The sequence below is a fragment of the Camelus dromedarius genome, chromosome 1 (assembly GCF_036321535.1).
Source record: "Camelus dromedarius isolate mCamDro1 chromosome 1, mCamDro1.pat, whole genome shotgun sequence".
Classification (NCBI taxonomy): Eukaryota; Metazoa; Chordata; class Mammalia; order Artiodactyla; family Camelidae; genus Camelus; species Camelus dromedarius.
The window spans coordinates 52,932,226-52,949,546 of record NC_087436.1 but is presented as its reverse complement, the minus strand read 5'-3'; the positions used below and the strand labels follow the sequence as shown (position 1 = coordinate 52,949,546).

Here is a 17,321-nt window from a genome sequence, read left to right as displayed (position 1 = left end):
TAGTTGGATACCCATAACTACAAAGCTCCCAGATGTTGCAGATGAACTGCTAGTCATTACAAGTGAGCCTGACAGTTCCACAGCAACTGAGGTCATTGAAGATCACTTCCTTTTCCTTCCTTTCATTTCTTAGCTTCTAGGATACTGCACTTATTTTAGCTCCTCACCCACTCTGGTCACTTAACTCTTAAGTGAAGGCATGTAAAGCCTGTCTTCGGTTTCTCTGCTGTTTTTCTCTTCTACAGTGTCCTGAGAATGTGAGTCCTAAATCCCCACCTTTCATCTGAATCCTAGGTCCACATTTTCAACTGCTTGTTGGATATTGGTTATTTTTTTTTACATACAAGTCTGTCAGTGCTAACTCAAAAGCTCCAAAACCATCAGTTAACCTATGTCTCCTGATCTCTGTTTGTGTTAGTTCCACGATTCCATCAAGTCAGTTACCATGTTTGCTCTTTCCTTCCTTAACAATGACTTTACACTATATTTTTTCAACTCTTCATTCAAACCATTATTCTATTCAGCAAGACTATATCAATAGCCACTTAATAATGCCTAGTTAAACCTTTCTAAAAGGTACATTTTTGCTGATCAAAAATCTTCAGTGATAATACCTCTACAGACAATAGTTGACATACTCCTCAATCTGGTACTAGTATATCATTCTAATTTACTTCTAAATGCATTCTAATGTGATTCCTATACTCCAGTCACATTGATTACTTCACCCTTACATCAAAATTACTTTTTATTTCCCCACTGGTTCTTGAGGTTCCTTTACTCTAAAATGCTTATTTCTCTTGTAGGAGAGGAAAAACTTCCGTCTACTCTCATAGATTTTGTGGCTGGGCCTAACAATGAAATTGACAGATTAACAGCAGGAAAATCATACAAATTCATTTAATTTTTTTACATGTGCATGGGAGTCTTCAGAAGGAAAATGAAGATCCAAAGAAGCCATTTGGCCCCAAAGTTTACAATTTTACACAAAGAACAAAAAATTGTGGGAATGAGACAAGGGGACTTGGGCTAGGGGCAGTAAATTGTAGGATAATGACTATTAAATATATGGCATAAACTAATGGAAAATAAGGGTTATTTTAGTAGGTTCGTTTGCACACATCCATTTTGGTGTCAGTCCCATCTGATGATGAGAATGTTCTCTTTCTGGTAAAGGGAGGGTACCTTTCTCTTGGGAAGTTTTATGACAAGCCTTTAAGTATAAAGTGGGAGGTGAGAGAGACCTTCCTGCACCTGCTGTTTCTTAGTGCTTTCAGCTCAAAAGTAGCATATTTTAGGGTGGCATGTTCTAAACCCCTTCACTTTCTACCTTAGCTGTTTAAATCTTGTTTCCTTATAACACCTTCTCACCTACTTTCTACCTTAGCTGTTTAAATCTTGTTTCCTTATAACACCTTCTCACCTATCACATTCTTTTGAATACCACTATATACTACCAAGAATGACTGATATTTATTTGTGCATAATTATGTGCCATAGTTTTGGTTTGTTTACTCAATGAGACCATAAGGTCTAGAAGGAGGGGGTCACCGTTTAGAATTTTTCAGTTTCATACAATGCCTATGTTTCTTGCACTCTGTAGGTACTTGGTCAACATTAGTAGAATGCAAGTGATTAAAAGAAACCATTAGCCCTGGCCCTGACTAAGACTATAACTTACTTCCTCTGTACCCTCCCTCTATTTGCCCCCAAGTTTAGAGTTAAATAAAAATATGAATTCTAGCAAGAACTTCTAATTTCTGAGGCACTACTTTTCATTTTAACAAAATTATCCATCTTAATGACCTTACGAAATGGTAGTTGACCTGGAAAATATTGCTTTTTCCTTCTTTAGTGGCAAAAAGGGAGAGCACAACTTTTCAAGATCTCCAAACACAACAAGGTCTGCAAATTGAAAAATCTAGTAAGATTTTTCATTTCCAAATGTGGTTTCCAAATTATAGCATGTCAACAGAATTCCTTATGTACTCAGATTGATCTGTTTTCATTTACCCATTGATACCACTGCTGTTGGTATAGGACTAAGGGGAATATTTACTGACCTAAAAGGTTATCAGCATCATGTGCCAGTTCGCTAAAGTGGGGTCTACCAGATGATCTCTGAGGTTCAGAAAGAAACTAGGAGAAATTGTACACATTCATACACACAAAAAATTTTTATCTCATTATACAAATTTGCTACTTTGGCTATGTACACAACATGTTAGTATATTATGTAACATGTGTTATATAATTAACGTGTATATAGTTAACATACACGTTGAAGTTCTGTTATATCAGAGCCTTTGTTTCTGTTTCTCTTTAGCTTAAACTTCTCTTAGTTGTATACAGTTGAGAGCTCTCAAATTTTTTTCTTTTGGTTTTGTTTTCCTATCAAAAATTCAACAATTATCTGGATTTATGCTGGCTTCACTGGCTGTGTGAAAATTCTAGCTGGTATTCAAACTCATGAGAGGGAGAGTCTTGCTGATTCTCCAACATACAAAAATGGAAATTTTATCAATTAGACTGGTAAAGTTGGAAAACGTCTTACAAATTTTGATTCTGGCTGTGGTTTGGGATTTAGCCCACTGAAAATACAATTATACAGTCTATAAAATAACTTTCTCTTTTATACTATCACCCATGGTCATCACAACCTGGACTTAGGCAGTCTGAAATCACTAATTCCCTCCATCTCTGGCTTACATCCAAGAGTCAAGCAGTGAAACCACTCACTTGTCAATGTCTTAAACTCCCCTACCATCTTTCCTGCCTGACAGAACCCCAAATTTGGATGAGTTAAATAAGTTGTATTCTCTAGGCCTATGCCTAGGCTGCTGGGTTAAGCTGGAGAAAATACACAAAACTAAACAGATTGTAAATTCTATAACCAACCTGGGACCCTAGTCAGCTGACTCAGTGAAAATGATTCCTTCAAATTGTCTTCATTCTTTGTAACCCTTGCTCATCATCCTTCCCCTCCCTAACTTTACATAACCTGCCTATTTCGTTAATAAAATACAAACTATAACATCGGGCCACCAATGCTACAAGTCTGCATTTGCACCCAGCCCTTGTATATTCCATTCTGAAAGAATGTTGGTGGTGAAAGTAATTCTTCCTTCTTTGCAATGGCTCCAATATCCTCTGGAATAGCAGGTGCTTAATGCTATTATCCCTCTTTTCTCTGTCTTTATTCTTTCACTTTCTGCTTGCCTTTTTCCATCAGAATAAAAAGAATCAGTAAGGCCTCTCATGTAATAAACAATAATTGAAAAAAAAGCCTTCTGTAGAAACCACATCCTCCTCCAGCTACCATCCCTTTTCTCTACTTCTTTTCATCATCAAATTTTTGGAAAGTTTTTAATTGCTGCCTCCATTTTTATCCCAAATCTAATCAATCAGATTCTCTTGATTCTACATCCTGGACTGTATCTCAAAATCTGTCACCATCTCTATTCCTCCTCTGGTCCAATCCATGATCATCTCTCCTTTGACAATAACTCCCTGTCCTTCCTACATTCACTTTTGTCCTCTAATCTTCTTTGCACAGTAACTAAAATGTTATTTTAAAAACTCAAAACTAATCCTGTTAACTCCCTCATTAAAAATCTTCAAAAGGTTTTTTACTGTCTTAGGATAGTGTCCAATTACCATCATCATAGTTTATATGTGGTCTCATGGGATCTGGCCCTTAATCTTATTTTAATTCTCTAACTTGGCCTGGCTTCCTTATGCCATAATCATTCAAGTTTGTTTTCACTTCTGTAAAGTTTCTATGACTTTATCACTTAGCACACTCCATATGAAATACTTATCTAACATTCACCTCACTCCTACTTACCTCATCTTCTGGGTTTCAGCTTAAGCTCACTTTCTAAGAGAAACCTTCCCTGATCCTCCCAGAGTAAGTTAAGTTTTCTAGTTATATGCTTTTGTTGCACCTTGTAATTTTCTTTGTAGCATTCATCATGGTTATATTTATTTACTTGACAGTTATTTCCCTTGCTAGATGTAAATTTCATAAGGATTTTTGTCTTGTTCAATGATTAATTCCTATATCACTGCCTGGGATATTCATACATTTGTTGAATGGATGAATGAATGAAAGAAAGGACGTTAAGGGTATAAAACATGATAAAAACAAATCCTTTACAGTGAGAACACACCTTCTTTTTATTCATATACTGAGATAAACTGCAAAGACTGAAAGACAAAAAATTCATCATAAATTATTCAGCAGAACATTCATTAAAAATCAAATGCATTTTCTTTAACAGTTCTCACACAGAAAATTTTATTTTATAAGTCTGATATAACATTAAATATTTTACAAATCAGACGTTTCATTTTTAAATCTAATTGTATAATCTTGACTGTCTACAAAGTAAGATCTCCTTTACCAGTTTCACTTATTTAACTTATACAAGGCTTCCATTAAAATTCGATCTCACCTTGAAAATTACTTGCAGCTTTTAAAAACACACGTTCTAAACTTTAAATGGAAAAAGTCTTATGTAGCAATCCAAAAATTGAAAAAACAAAAAAGGTAAGAAGCATTTCTTAATACAGATAAATTACAAAAGCATCATGTATGTGTGAGTTTCCTTCTCATTGATATAGTCATCCATCCATATAGAATCCAAAACAATTCTTTTTAAAATTGATGCTTAAAATACTCCAATGTCACTGAAGATTTTCTGTTATTTTAGTGGTGCTCTTAAGTGGCAAAGTAGAATATCAGATTAAAACGTCCCAACTCTTGTGAAGTGATGAGACTCACATTCAGGCCGGATTTCATCTGCTATGCAGTTACCAGATGCCTTGGCAACCAGTAATCCCAATTTTTAATAGTAACTTACTAAACTATTTCAAGAAACACTTCTTACCCCTACATATTTCCAAATTGCTATATATAGAAAGATACAATTATATTTGAAGTATGGGCCATATAATAGGAATCTCTGTTTTAAAATATGAAAAAGATCAACAAAGAATTCATACCAATAAAATTCTGTGGACTGGATTTCAAAGTTTGAAGTAAGAAAATCCACTGCTAATGGAAGCCCTGTTCTATGCAAACATAGTGTGGTATATATTAAACAATCACATATTTGAGGTATTAGCTGGAAAATATATATATATGTATATGTGTGTGTATGTGTGTATATATATATACATACACACACACACACATACCTATACATGGACACACCCACAGAATATTCACAAATCTATTGGCCCCAAAACCAGCAGGTAATAAAATTAAAGGAAAAGGAATCACATACTGACAGGAAAGTTACACACAAGGAATTTACAAAAAATGTGGTTACATAATCCTTAATATAAGGAATATGTTTTGAATTAACGTTTTGAGGGAAAATGTTTCCATTTATATGAAACTATTTAATAGTAATAAAATGAAAAAGGAATCCTGAATTCTAGGACTGTGTTGCCTGCCAGATTATTAAAGGAATATACAAGAATACTTGAACCTCCTCATTCTACCCACTTTTTCCTTGAACTTAAAAATTAGAATTAAACTTTGGAAGTTATTTTGAGACTACTCTCTTTTCTTTTTTACTGGTTTTAGAGAACTTTATGGATTTTTAACTAGGCAGTAGTCCAATGTGGCCAAGAGATAAGGTTTTCCAGCTATCTAGTAAAGATTAAAATTAAGATTTATTGTTCATTTTCAGAAGTTTTTCTGTTCAGTTAAGAAAAAAGATTATGAATGCCCTTTCAGTAGGTTCACTCAGTATAAAGACAGATAGTAGTATGAGTAGTATTGAATGCAAACTTCACATGGGGAAGCTAAATAAATGCACAAATTCTCCTGAACCATTTGGTCCTTTGACCTAATACTTAACTAAAAGATGGCTCATTTGGTCCTCAGGCCAACATCAAGAAATATTTCACTGCTTTAACACAGGTGGGAGATTTATTTTTTAATTAAATATGCAAAAATGCATTATTAAGTAATATTAACATGTCACATTTGTTAAATAATGATTGCATTTAAAAATATTACAGATCAACAAAGGGAAATCAAGACGTTAATCATTTATCTCAGTAACTTTTACATAGTATAACTAAAGATTTAACAAGAACACTTAAGCATAAAAGTGCAATTAAAGTAAAGAGCTGTAATTCTACCTTTCCGTTCCTGTGAACACCTGAACTGACATAAAAACAGAGTGGCTTAATAATGCACTGACATATATATATGCCTTAAGGACATATTTTTTTCTACCAAATCTTTATAAATCATAAAGAATAATGTAATGTTATGAAACAAATACTTATTTAAGCATTCAAATGCAGTCTGTTACCAAAATATATTGTCTTCACTTATTATTTCTCATTGCTGAGTATTAAATTCTCAGATTTGATCAAAATTCCAGAACTTACAAATGACTAGCACCTGTCTATTTGGGAAGTAAGGACTCAAAAGAGGAGGAGAATAGGTACTATTTACTTTCCCCCAAATCCTCATAAGGACAAGAATGTTTCAGGGTGTGTTTAAAAAGGGATAAAAATGTAAAGCATTAATAAATATAACTGCTGCCAACCTTCTAAAATACCAGTTAGAGAAGCTAGTAGAGCAATACTCAAAAAAAGAGGGCTTTTAGGCAATGATTAAAATGAACAGTACAAATTAACAAATGAAATTGCAAAGCTCAGGTAGCTAAAAATAAGATGGAAAAATGCCGTGATTTTGGTTACAAGAGTAACAAATGTGAAAAATCTTACACCTCAAGATAGCTGAAATGAAGTCTTCCTACTTCGTAGAATTAACTCAAAATTCTAAGACACTTGGATGGGCCTTTGCACCATGATACAAGTCACATTAAGAACTTACGCTTTACTTGCATACTTCACACGTGGCTTAAATCGTCAGGCACTCGGGTCATTTCCCACAGTTGTTTGAAAATTTTACTTTATCAAACACATTTTATGACTTATGAAATGTAATGTAATGCAACTGAAATATAATACTGTCCAAAAGCCATGTATGACTTCACAATATATAACTCCACTTAACTCAATAACTTCATCTGTCCCTTTTAAAGTCAGGATTAAGGGAAAAAGAATCAGTCAACAAGAGTTCAATTCACATAAGCATCAACCACAAGAGTGTAAATTTTCCATCAAACTTGGAAAAATAAATGGTTGAAATTTCATTTAAATTTTTATCTAAGTTTTCTGATGCATATGAATTTTTAAAGTTAATTAGAATGCTATGACATTTTTTTAGAAACTCATTCTATAGGCTCAAGAAAATACTTTAAATTGTATTTTCTTTCAAGCACACTTTTTTTTAGGATGCATTTCTAAAAGAAAGTTGGTTAAGCTGTCTAGTTTTCCTAGGACAGAATGTTGTTTAGTTAAACTAATTCAATCAGGCATTTCTATTGATTTACCTGGAAAAGGCAATACAAGAGGACAGTTAAAAAAGAATGGTCATTTTAGAAGTTATATTCAACAGATCCTATAAATTAACTATATTCAGGAAAAAAAATCTTTAAATAAAAGAACACTGCCACTCTAATTAGCATTCTCTCACACACACAAAAATTACCAAAGATGTGTTCATGTTCCATTAAATGAGAAGTAAAATCATTAAAATATTAACCACTGTTAAACCTAGAAGACTAGAAATCAAACAGTTTCATACTCAATATACAGGCACCAAAAACTTCAATTTCCAGCTGATTTTTTAAATTTATATTATGGATTTAATTATAAGGAGCTTATTCCTATAGGATTAACTGAATTACTCAATGGTGAATAGATTTCAGCTCAAATTTTTGTAAGGATAACTTGCTATAAATCACTATTCTACCTGCTGCTGTATTTCTGCTCACTGTTGCATATGGCCAAACAGATCATGCTCTGATCAAGTGTGCTGTAATCTACTTATATGTTTAAGAGTTGGCAATCAAGTTAAAAGGCACAAAGCTTCATTTTAGTAGTAATTTTCCTTATTACTTAGGCAATAGTAAGAACCCATTTACTTTTGGATCCTGCTTAAATGATCACTAAGAAGAAACTGCAAATTTCCATGGGGGAAAAACAGGTAGGCCCTTTTCTTCATAAAATTTAGCAGCCTTCAAAGACATACATAGGAACATTTGGGGGCCTTTTATTGGAATTGCAAATGACATAACTGCAATTTACTGTTGAAGACCCTTTTTGGTTAGTATTTATATAGCCATTTCCTCATTTTCTTTAAAATTGATCAGTATAGCATTTCATTTCTATGCATGGCTTAGCAATTCATAAAACTAAATAAATAGCAAACTGATACTTTACACCAGTTCATTTATCTTAATATATATTTTGGAATATAATGGCAATATTAAAAATATCAATTCCCTCTAAGCTGATAATGCTACAAGATTTTACACAAAGTTAAACAGCTTTTGTTTTTTCTTTTCTTTTTGATAAAGTTTCATTGTAAACTCCACACATTTGACATCTGACAAGGTAGATGTAATTTTGTCATACAACATTTATTCCATCAATTTAAACTGAAGTGTCTCATGGAGCTAAACACCAAAAGAATTTAAATAAAAAGGCAATAATAACCTGTATATACACAAAATGATCATTCCATAAATATTTACATGACAAGGGAAAAATGGAGAATCTAAAACCAGGAACGGCTACAGGTGTGATGATCCTTTCTCAGACATTTTTAGTTAGGAATCATATAAGCTTTTAAAGTGAAAATAATTGCAGAAGCATAACTAAAATATTCATTTTAGTTTTCAGTTTCTTACTATTTAAAGGAGCCAGTAGGTCATAAACAGTCCAAGATTTCAGGGACCAACTGTTCAGTTTAGTTTTCAACATCGTATCTTTTTCTTTAGCTCTCAAGATGAAACTAAACTTACTTGCAGAAAAAATAAAGAGTACTCTAAAAGATATAAACAAAATTCCAGTTCATCCTCCTTTATAAATACTGGTCAGCCGCTCCAGTTCTTTACAGTTGTCCATGCTCAAGGCGTCTGCCTTCCTGCGGAGTCGTTCATCACGGTAGACTTTTGCTGCATACTGCATATCAGTTTCTGTTGACAAAAATATTTGGCAGAGTAAGAATTTAGATCACCTAGTTGTTTAAACTCAGATGATGTTTCATATGAGTCCCTCAATATATTTCTATTAACTGACTTTTTTAAAAAAAGAAATCCGGGTACTAGAACTAAAAGCCATTTGAAATCCTAGCATGTAAAACAAATGCAGAGCTGCTCTAGAAAACAAGGATAGTGTCCTATCAACTCTTTCTTGCCTCCACTCCTGTGCTCAGAGGTTTAAAAACTACTGCTCTAAAGCATCATCTCAACCTCTTATCCCAAAGGTATCATATGCAATTCAACACTGCCAGTAGTTGTTTTTGCTATGAGCTTTTATTAAGGTTCCCAATTAATTAACTGCCAAGATCTGAGTAGAAAAAAATTAAATCTTGTTTTGGGTTTGCCTGATTTAAAACATATATAATAAACTTACTAAAGGAACACAAAAGAGAAAAAAGCTTGCTTTACATTCATAGTAGTGGTATTTAGCAAATAAGTATCTTTGAGGCTTCCTTCAATATGTGGTTAGCATTAATTAAGAAAGATGAACGGATTAGAAATCAAACATTCCTAAGGGAACTATTTCTATTTTCCAGTTAGTCCCAGCCATTTCACTGTTTAGTTAACACTTCTAAAGGGTGGGAGCTCTTAAATAAGATTTAAAAAACAGTGGCCAAATTAGAGGACTTCAGATAGGACCACATTAAAAATACACAGATACGAGTGTATTCTATTTGCAAGGATCATTCAGAAATGATCAGGTTAGGATTTAACAACTCAATCAGAATCACTCCACCTCTTTTACTTACAAATGAGGCACTTGTAAAATCTGTTTGCATACAATTCTTTCCTAATGAGGTAGATAAGTCAAAGTTCACAGGGCTAGGAAATGGCAGAATCTAGACTCCAATCTAAATCTCCAACTCTAGCCTAATACTCTTTCCATTACCTCAAATTACTGCTCGTATTTTATAGAACACCTATTTTACCAATGTAGACATTAGAGAATGTTAGAAGTGACTCTAAACAGAAAAATCCCGACAAGAGTATCCAAATTCCTCACCTGTAGATTTGCTAAATTTGTTGAATTTGATTTCGAAAATTTCAAATGTACACCCAAATTAAGAGTACCACAATAAACACTCCCAGACCTTTTACCTTGATCAATTCTTCTCATTTTGTCAAATTTGCTTTAGCTTTCTCTACAATAAAGGTTGTTGTTATTGTTGTGGTAGTTATTATTATTTTGTAGAACTTTTTGAGAGTAAGTTGCAGACACCATGACCTTTCATTCCTAATTACTTCAGCATGTTTCTCCCAAGAACAAGGGCATTCTCTTATATAACCACAATACAATTTTCAAATTCAGAACTTTAACAATGACATAATACCATTATCTAATGTGTAGTCCATATTCAGATTTTGCCAATTGTCTCAGTGGTGTCCTGATGTCCTTTATAACCATTGCCTCCCCATTCAGGATCCAATCTAAGATCACACACTATATTTAGTTGTCACGTCTCTCTAGTCTTTAAGAGTTTTGTCTTGTTTTAATAGTCTTGAACACAAGCAAGTTGTTTTGTAAATAATGACTTACTAAATCAGAATTAGCTAAAACTTCTGCTAATAACTTTGAAAGACACGTATAAATGTGTACAATATAGCTGTAGATAATGTGGTATAGTAGACAGAAGATCGACCGAAGCGTCCATGAAACCTATTGTGATACTTACCTTGCCAGACTGTTAAAAGGTGAAACTAAATTATGCCAAGCAAAACCACTTAGTTTGCTAGGGCTAGAGTAAAAAATAATGATAATTATAATAAATAATAATACACTTACTGGTGCAAGGCATTATGCTAAGTGTTAGTATATATTATCCGGTCCATATTTTAATAAGATAACTGAGCCTTAGGTTAAGTAACTTCGCCTAGGTAATGTGCTGGTGGAGCCAGGATCTTGCAAGGCAGTCCCAGAGCCTACACTTTAATCATAATGTTACATTCTCTTCCATAAATGAGTATCTTTCCCGTCCTTCTTTCTCTTTATGCAGTCAATTCCCAATTATTTAAGGTAATAGAAGGTAAGTATGCATAATCCAAAAATCACCCATTTTGGCTGGGGAGTAGAACTTGTATTTGAAAATGGTTTTATCTAACATGCTAGCCATTCTTTAACACAAAATAAGCAGGTCTTTCGTTCATTCATTCTTATGAATTCGTTCATTATTCATCCAATTGCTCACATAGCCATCAAAACTTACTTTATGACTATGACGTGCCAAGGATTGTGCAAAGTACTACAGATCAAAAAATTAAGCAAAATAAAATTAAATAAATAAAATGTGGTAAATACTTCCTTAAGACCTTCGGCTAATACAAGGTTTCGCAACCTCAGCAATGCTGGCATTTGGAACCAGATAGTTCTTGTTGTGGAGGTTGTCCTGCATACTGAAGAATATTTAGTAGCATCCCTGGCCTTAACCCATCAGATGCTGGTAGCAATCCCTTCCACCACCACCTCATCCCCCATCCCTGCCGTGCTGACACAGTTTCCAGACATTGTTACCAAATGTCCCCTGGGAGGCAGGGGCAAATCATTCCCAGTTGAAAACCACCAGTCTAATCTTCTCCACATTGAGAACAGACTGATTCACAGACCCAGACTTAGAAACCAAGGAGGTCATATCGCCTCTAACTAGCAGTATATAGATGAAGAAACCAAGGCTAGAGATGAGGACTCTCTTAGAAGTACACAAGGTTAGTTTCATCAAATTTTCCCTGGTGAGTAAGAGATAATGATACTGCTCCCATTCTCTGAGTATTTACTACACATGAGACACTTTAACTATTGCCTAATTTAAGTTTCACAACAAGCCCATAAAGTTAGGTACTATTGAGAAGGCTGTGGAGCACAGTGCTGGATTCTGAAACAAACTGGTTTCGAATCATAGTTTACCTTGACGACTTTGGGCAAGTTCTAATTAATCTCTCTTTGCCTCAGTTTCCTCATAAATAATGTAGGTGTAATAACCTCACAGTGTTGTGGAGTTTAAATAACTTTATATGTGTGTGTGTATGTGTATATATATATATATATAGTACTTAGGACAGTGACTGAAACAATAGGTATTTAAATTACAGTTACTTCCTCTTCCCATTCATCATCATCATTATCCATTTTATATATGAGGGAATAAATTCACAGACGTTAGACTATTTGTTCCTAATCACTCAGCTGAAATTTTTCAGAGTAGGATTCAACTTTAGTCTGTTTAATTCCAAAGTCTTCACCATATAGTCTACATTATTCATAACAGTCAGAAAGACAAAAAACTCTAACACTCAGTTCACATGCAGCATCTTGGCAGATTCTTAATGTCAACTTTTTTATAGGTATAACTGCTTAATTAAGACAGCCGAGGCTGGAAAAGGCTAAACAAATTGATTAAGAGTTCACTAGGACTTCTCTCCATACAAAATAAAGGAAAATGAAATGTCAACAAAACTCATTGTACATTAAGTGCTCCATGTTGAATTAGTGAATTCATGAAGAGCTTCAAATTTAAATCTGAAACAGGATGTATATTAGAACTGATGACATAGTTTATGCCAGGATCTTTTTCTTTCCTAGTGGTACATAAAATAGTGATGCATGCCACAATTGACAACGTCGTAAATACAATGAAATTTAGTATTATCCACTTATTCCACCAAATATTTATTATAACAACAAGCACACAACTGCCATTTATTAAGTCCTTGCTATGTGCCAAATACTATTATAAGACCACATGCACATTAAAACATATGGTCTCATTTAAGCATTGGGCTCCGAGTATGTGCCAGGCAATTCTATAACATTCTTTGAGTAGGGAAATACACAGTAATCAATTCCAAAGACCCTGAATAAATTTTTAAATGTTAAAACATTTGATAAACTTACTTTGTTGTCTTTCTTTCCAGCAATTATTTCGAATGTTAGTCACATAATCTTCTTCCACACTCTTTTCTACCTTTTGTAATAACATTCCTTTATATTCATTTTTAAAGTCCTTGTTGACATAATAAACGACACCCAAGTTTTCTGTCTGCATTTTAATCGTTTGCCCTGATCCACTGTAAAAGAAATGCTTGATTATTATTTTTTAATTAAAATTGTACATTCTGATTTGCTACTACAAACCAAACTAACAAAAACAATTGAAAATAATTAAAAGTTAATATAGGTAATCAAGTATTTACATTATCTCAAATTACCTAAAACTACCATTCATGTCATAAAAAAGCAATCATTTTAATATATTATGTTCTTATAAGTTCTCTCAATTTTTAGTTAGTACAAATTTTATTTGGAAGAAATAAATTATTTAATTTTAGACCAATCTATTTTTTAATATTACAAAAATCACTGGCAATATGATTTTGATTTTACAGTTTCCTTTATGTCCACTGTATTATACTAAAGTCTTTTAGAATGGATGCTGCATTAAATGGACTATATGTCCTGACCTTTTATATACAATGTATATTATGGAAAACTACCTCATATAACAAAAAAGTAATATTTGCTTTTATTTAATCAATATTTTACAGACAGAAGAGTGAAGTCATTTCCCCTTTAATGACACAAATCTACATAAGATCAATCACAATTCTATTTTTGTCTTCTAAAGTCTTTGATGTCAACATACTACCTGTTAACGTTAAATTGCTATCAAGTTCTAATATAGCACTTCTGTCTTTATTCACAATGGAACAGAAGTGTAAACTAACAAAATACGAATTTATTGCTTGAGTATTTTTAAAATTAGAGACTTTTAAATCAGGTACACATGTAGTAGTAAAAGATTTGGCACTTAAAAGTTTAAGAGAGCAAGAGGCCCTTTAAATGAAGCTAGGCAAGAAACAATTCGTCTTTTCGTAAAACTTCACTTAGCTACTTACGATCTGGGATATAAGGAATAAGGAGGATTAGAGACCATCAACTGGCTTAATAATGACACGAGGATCAATACAATAATGGGCATCAGCTGGATAAACACAGAAAAACCTCCCTATAAAAAAATCATCAAAGAATAACAGATTGTAATATAACTGTAGTTGTCAATAATCCAACAGCTGTCATACATTTTCAGAGGCAGAAAGGACGTTTGAGATCATCTGGTTCAATGCTTATAAATCTGCCTGATCATACCAACTTCCTGGGGGTGATTCTTAAAAACACAACTTTCTAGGTTCTTCACCTAGAGATCATGATCCTGATTTGGACAACAATGATATAACCTCATCTCACTTTACAGATGTGGAAGTCCTCTGTCTCTCTCTTCTTCTCATACAGACTCTATCAATATGCAGTAGCTTGCAAAACTATTTTTACCTTGGATCTGAGCATGGATCATGGACGTTGATGAGAGTGGGAGAGCTGAGGCCCAGATCTTTTACTTTCTAGTCTACTGCCTTTTCCATTTACCTTTCTACTTCATGTAATTTAACTGCTATATGCAATTAGGTATAATTGCATTAGAACAAGGAAAGTGACTTGTAATTTAAGTTTTTGTATTAATTCTAAATTCTTTAGAACCAGCAATAAAACTTTACCTTCAAAGCATGCACACTGCAGGTTTATCTTCATTAGAATCACAGACTATCAAATGTGAAGTGTCATGCTGCCCAACCACCCTCCAACCCTGACTTCCACCCCTGCTCCCCCAACATAACTAAGGGGTTCTCTAGTCTCTACTGAACACCTCTGGTAAAAGAAAACTCGTTACTTCCTTTTAAAACAACTTGTCCTATTTTCAGACAACTCTAATTGCTTTTCCTGAGTTAAAATTTGCAATTTTAAGATTTCTAATCATATCATAAACATACATCTCCTCTTTCTTCTTCTCTTTCATGTCCACTGTGTCGATGCTGATGTTGATGGCTATAACCAGGTCGTCCATTTGAAAATGAATGTACACTACCTAGGAAATTAAAAGCAAGGTTAAATTAGGGAGGAAATCATGATCAGAAAAATTATATTTTCTATTATATTTTTATTTAATTTTTAAAATTACTAAAACAATCCATGTTTGAGGAATGAATGCCTCTTCTTGTGAGTAGAGGGTAGACAAAACCAAGAATGATTCTTCTCTTAAAGTAAAGGGGAAGTTCTTTCTTGATGAAAACTTGAATTGAGTCCCTCCCTAATACTGAGTACATAGAGGATTTTTGCTGTGGTCAGCTGTTTTCAGAAACCTTGGATCATTAATCTGAAACTCTACTTTCTGCATTTATCAATTTCTGCCACAATTTTCAAACATTTTCTTTTCGATGGACATTCAAATTGTTTTCAAAGAGGGTGACCAACCAGAGATGGCTACCACTGATTAACTATGTTAAAACAAACAAAAGGACTTCAACAATCAGAAAATTCACTATTACCTAAAAGATTTCTAGTTATTCCTAAAATATTTTCAGTCAAAATTATTAGTCTGAATAATTTTTCTGTGATAGGTAATTATGTATCTTAATGTGTCAAAATTCAGGGTATATTTTTAGTCATTAATTTGTATTTACACATCCTCTTTCAAGGATGCTTTACAAAATGCCTTATCAATGACCTCAATCTTTCTCAGTGATATTCAGCCAGGGCTAGCAGGCCAAACTGTATTGCTACATTCATAAAGACTCTCCTAATTTTGAATGGGATGTTTAACTTAGCACCTTTCATAACTGCTGTAAACAAGACTGGAGCTACAATTTTAACCACCTCAGAGTAGCTACTCTTGAAAATTAATTTCCATACAAGTAACTCACAGTAAATGTAAGTAAAATTTACTGCTTATGCTGGTACTATAAAAATCTATTCATTTAGTAGTACTTCTACAGTATTTTACTTTGATAGCCTAGTTCAGATAACTATTTTTATCTTAATATAATTTTTTAAAACCCAGTTACCTTATATATAGCCTATAACTCAGACACGAGTATTTCATCGGAAAGTACCTCTACATATATCCATATTAGCAATCTACAATGTTATTAATGAAATATTTACAAAGATCTTCAGAAAACCAATGTCAAATAGTTACCCAAAGTATAGGTTACCTCCTATAATTGTCACAGCATTTAACTATGATATTGCCACCAGATCTTCTACTTACACATCCTTTCTTCAGCTTCATATAAAATATAGAATATCTTTTTAAAATTAAAATATGTCCTAGGAAAAAAGGTGGACTTAGAGTAAAGGTAATAAGTATAATTTTTTTTTCTATCTTCATGAAGAACCATCACAGGATCATAATACTATAAGATGTCAGGGAAAAAGTAGATTTATCTCTAAATAGTCTAACTGGAAGTGAGGATCTCTAGCTTCATAAAATACAACACTTATAACTAACATTAAAATACCTGAAGGAAATCCACCGCCAAAGAATATATTAAACAAGTCTTCTGGAGTTATATCAGCTTCACAACCTCTATGGAAATTAAATCTACCATTGTTCTGGTGATTACATGCTTGTTCTTCATTGCCTGTGAGGTCATACTGTTTTCGTTTTTCTGGATTGCTTAAAACAGCATATGCGTTTCCAATCTCTAGAAAAGTAATAAGTGAAAGTTGGTAAGGTAAGCAAAGCTTTTTTTTTTTATTAAAAGAGACTACCCCATTTAAAAGCTACTTATTGAACAACAACAATAAAAAACTACTTGAGGCTAATCAAGAAAATAAAACAGTAACAATTTCTTTTAAAGTATTACACATTGCATGTAATTACATGGATTATTATTACCTCCCAATACAGTTTTTTATACTAGTCTCCCTATTGCCTTGACCATAAAGGAATGTCCACCTGCTTTCTTACTATTGTGCTTCACCTCTAATATCCTGCTTCTTTCTTTGTTAGTACTCTAATCTAGTCATTCATTAGTGCCATTCAAACCGATAATAACTGCAGTAACTCCCGAGTGCTGGGCTCGGAACCCAGTATCTTATTGCATTATCCATTATTATCCCCACTTTAAAGATTCGCTCTCTGAGGCTCAAAAAGGTTAGGAAACTTATTCAAGGTCAAATGTATTTTAGCACAGTAAGTAAACGCTATGCAACCTATACCATAAACCTTTTTTGCACACTGCAGCCCAGCATAAGGGATTCTTCATTCTATTCCTGAGCAATTTTTCTCTTAATACTGTAAACTCCACGAGGGCAGGGGCCGTGTCTGTTTTCACTGCAATACCCCCGGGGTC

The 17,321-nt window shown here is 33.4% G+C and overlaps 1 protein-coding gene across 2 annotated transcripts in view; it reads right to left on the bottom strand.

The window, feature by feature from the left end:
• Window positions 1-4,154: 4,154 nt before the first annotated feature.
• DNAJB14 (DnaJ heat shock protein family (Hsp40) member B14) overlaps window positions 4,155-17,321 on the bottom strand; it is a 41,699-nt gene continuing 28,532 nt past the window's right edge. For both annotated transcript variants that reach the window (XM_031468879.2, XM_031468893.2), the window contains 5 exons: window positions 16,485-16,670; window positions 14,958-15,052; window positions 14,031-14,140; window positions 13,030-13,202; window positions 4,155-9,077 (listed from right to left, as the gene is read on the bottom strand). In XM_031468879.2, the coding sequence (XP_031324739.1) occupies window positions 8,953-9,077; window positions 13,030-13,202; window positions 14,031-14,140; window positions 14,958-15,052; window positions 16,485-16,670 (689 nt within the window). In that variant the 3' untranslated portion in view covers window positions 4,155-8,952. The remainder of the gene's footprint in view (window positions 9,078-13,029; window positions 13,203-14,030; window positions 14,141-14,957; window positions 15,053-16,484; window positions 16,671-17,321) is intronic.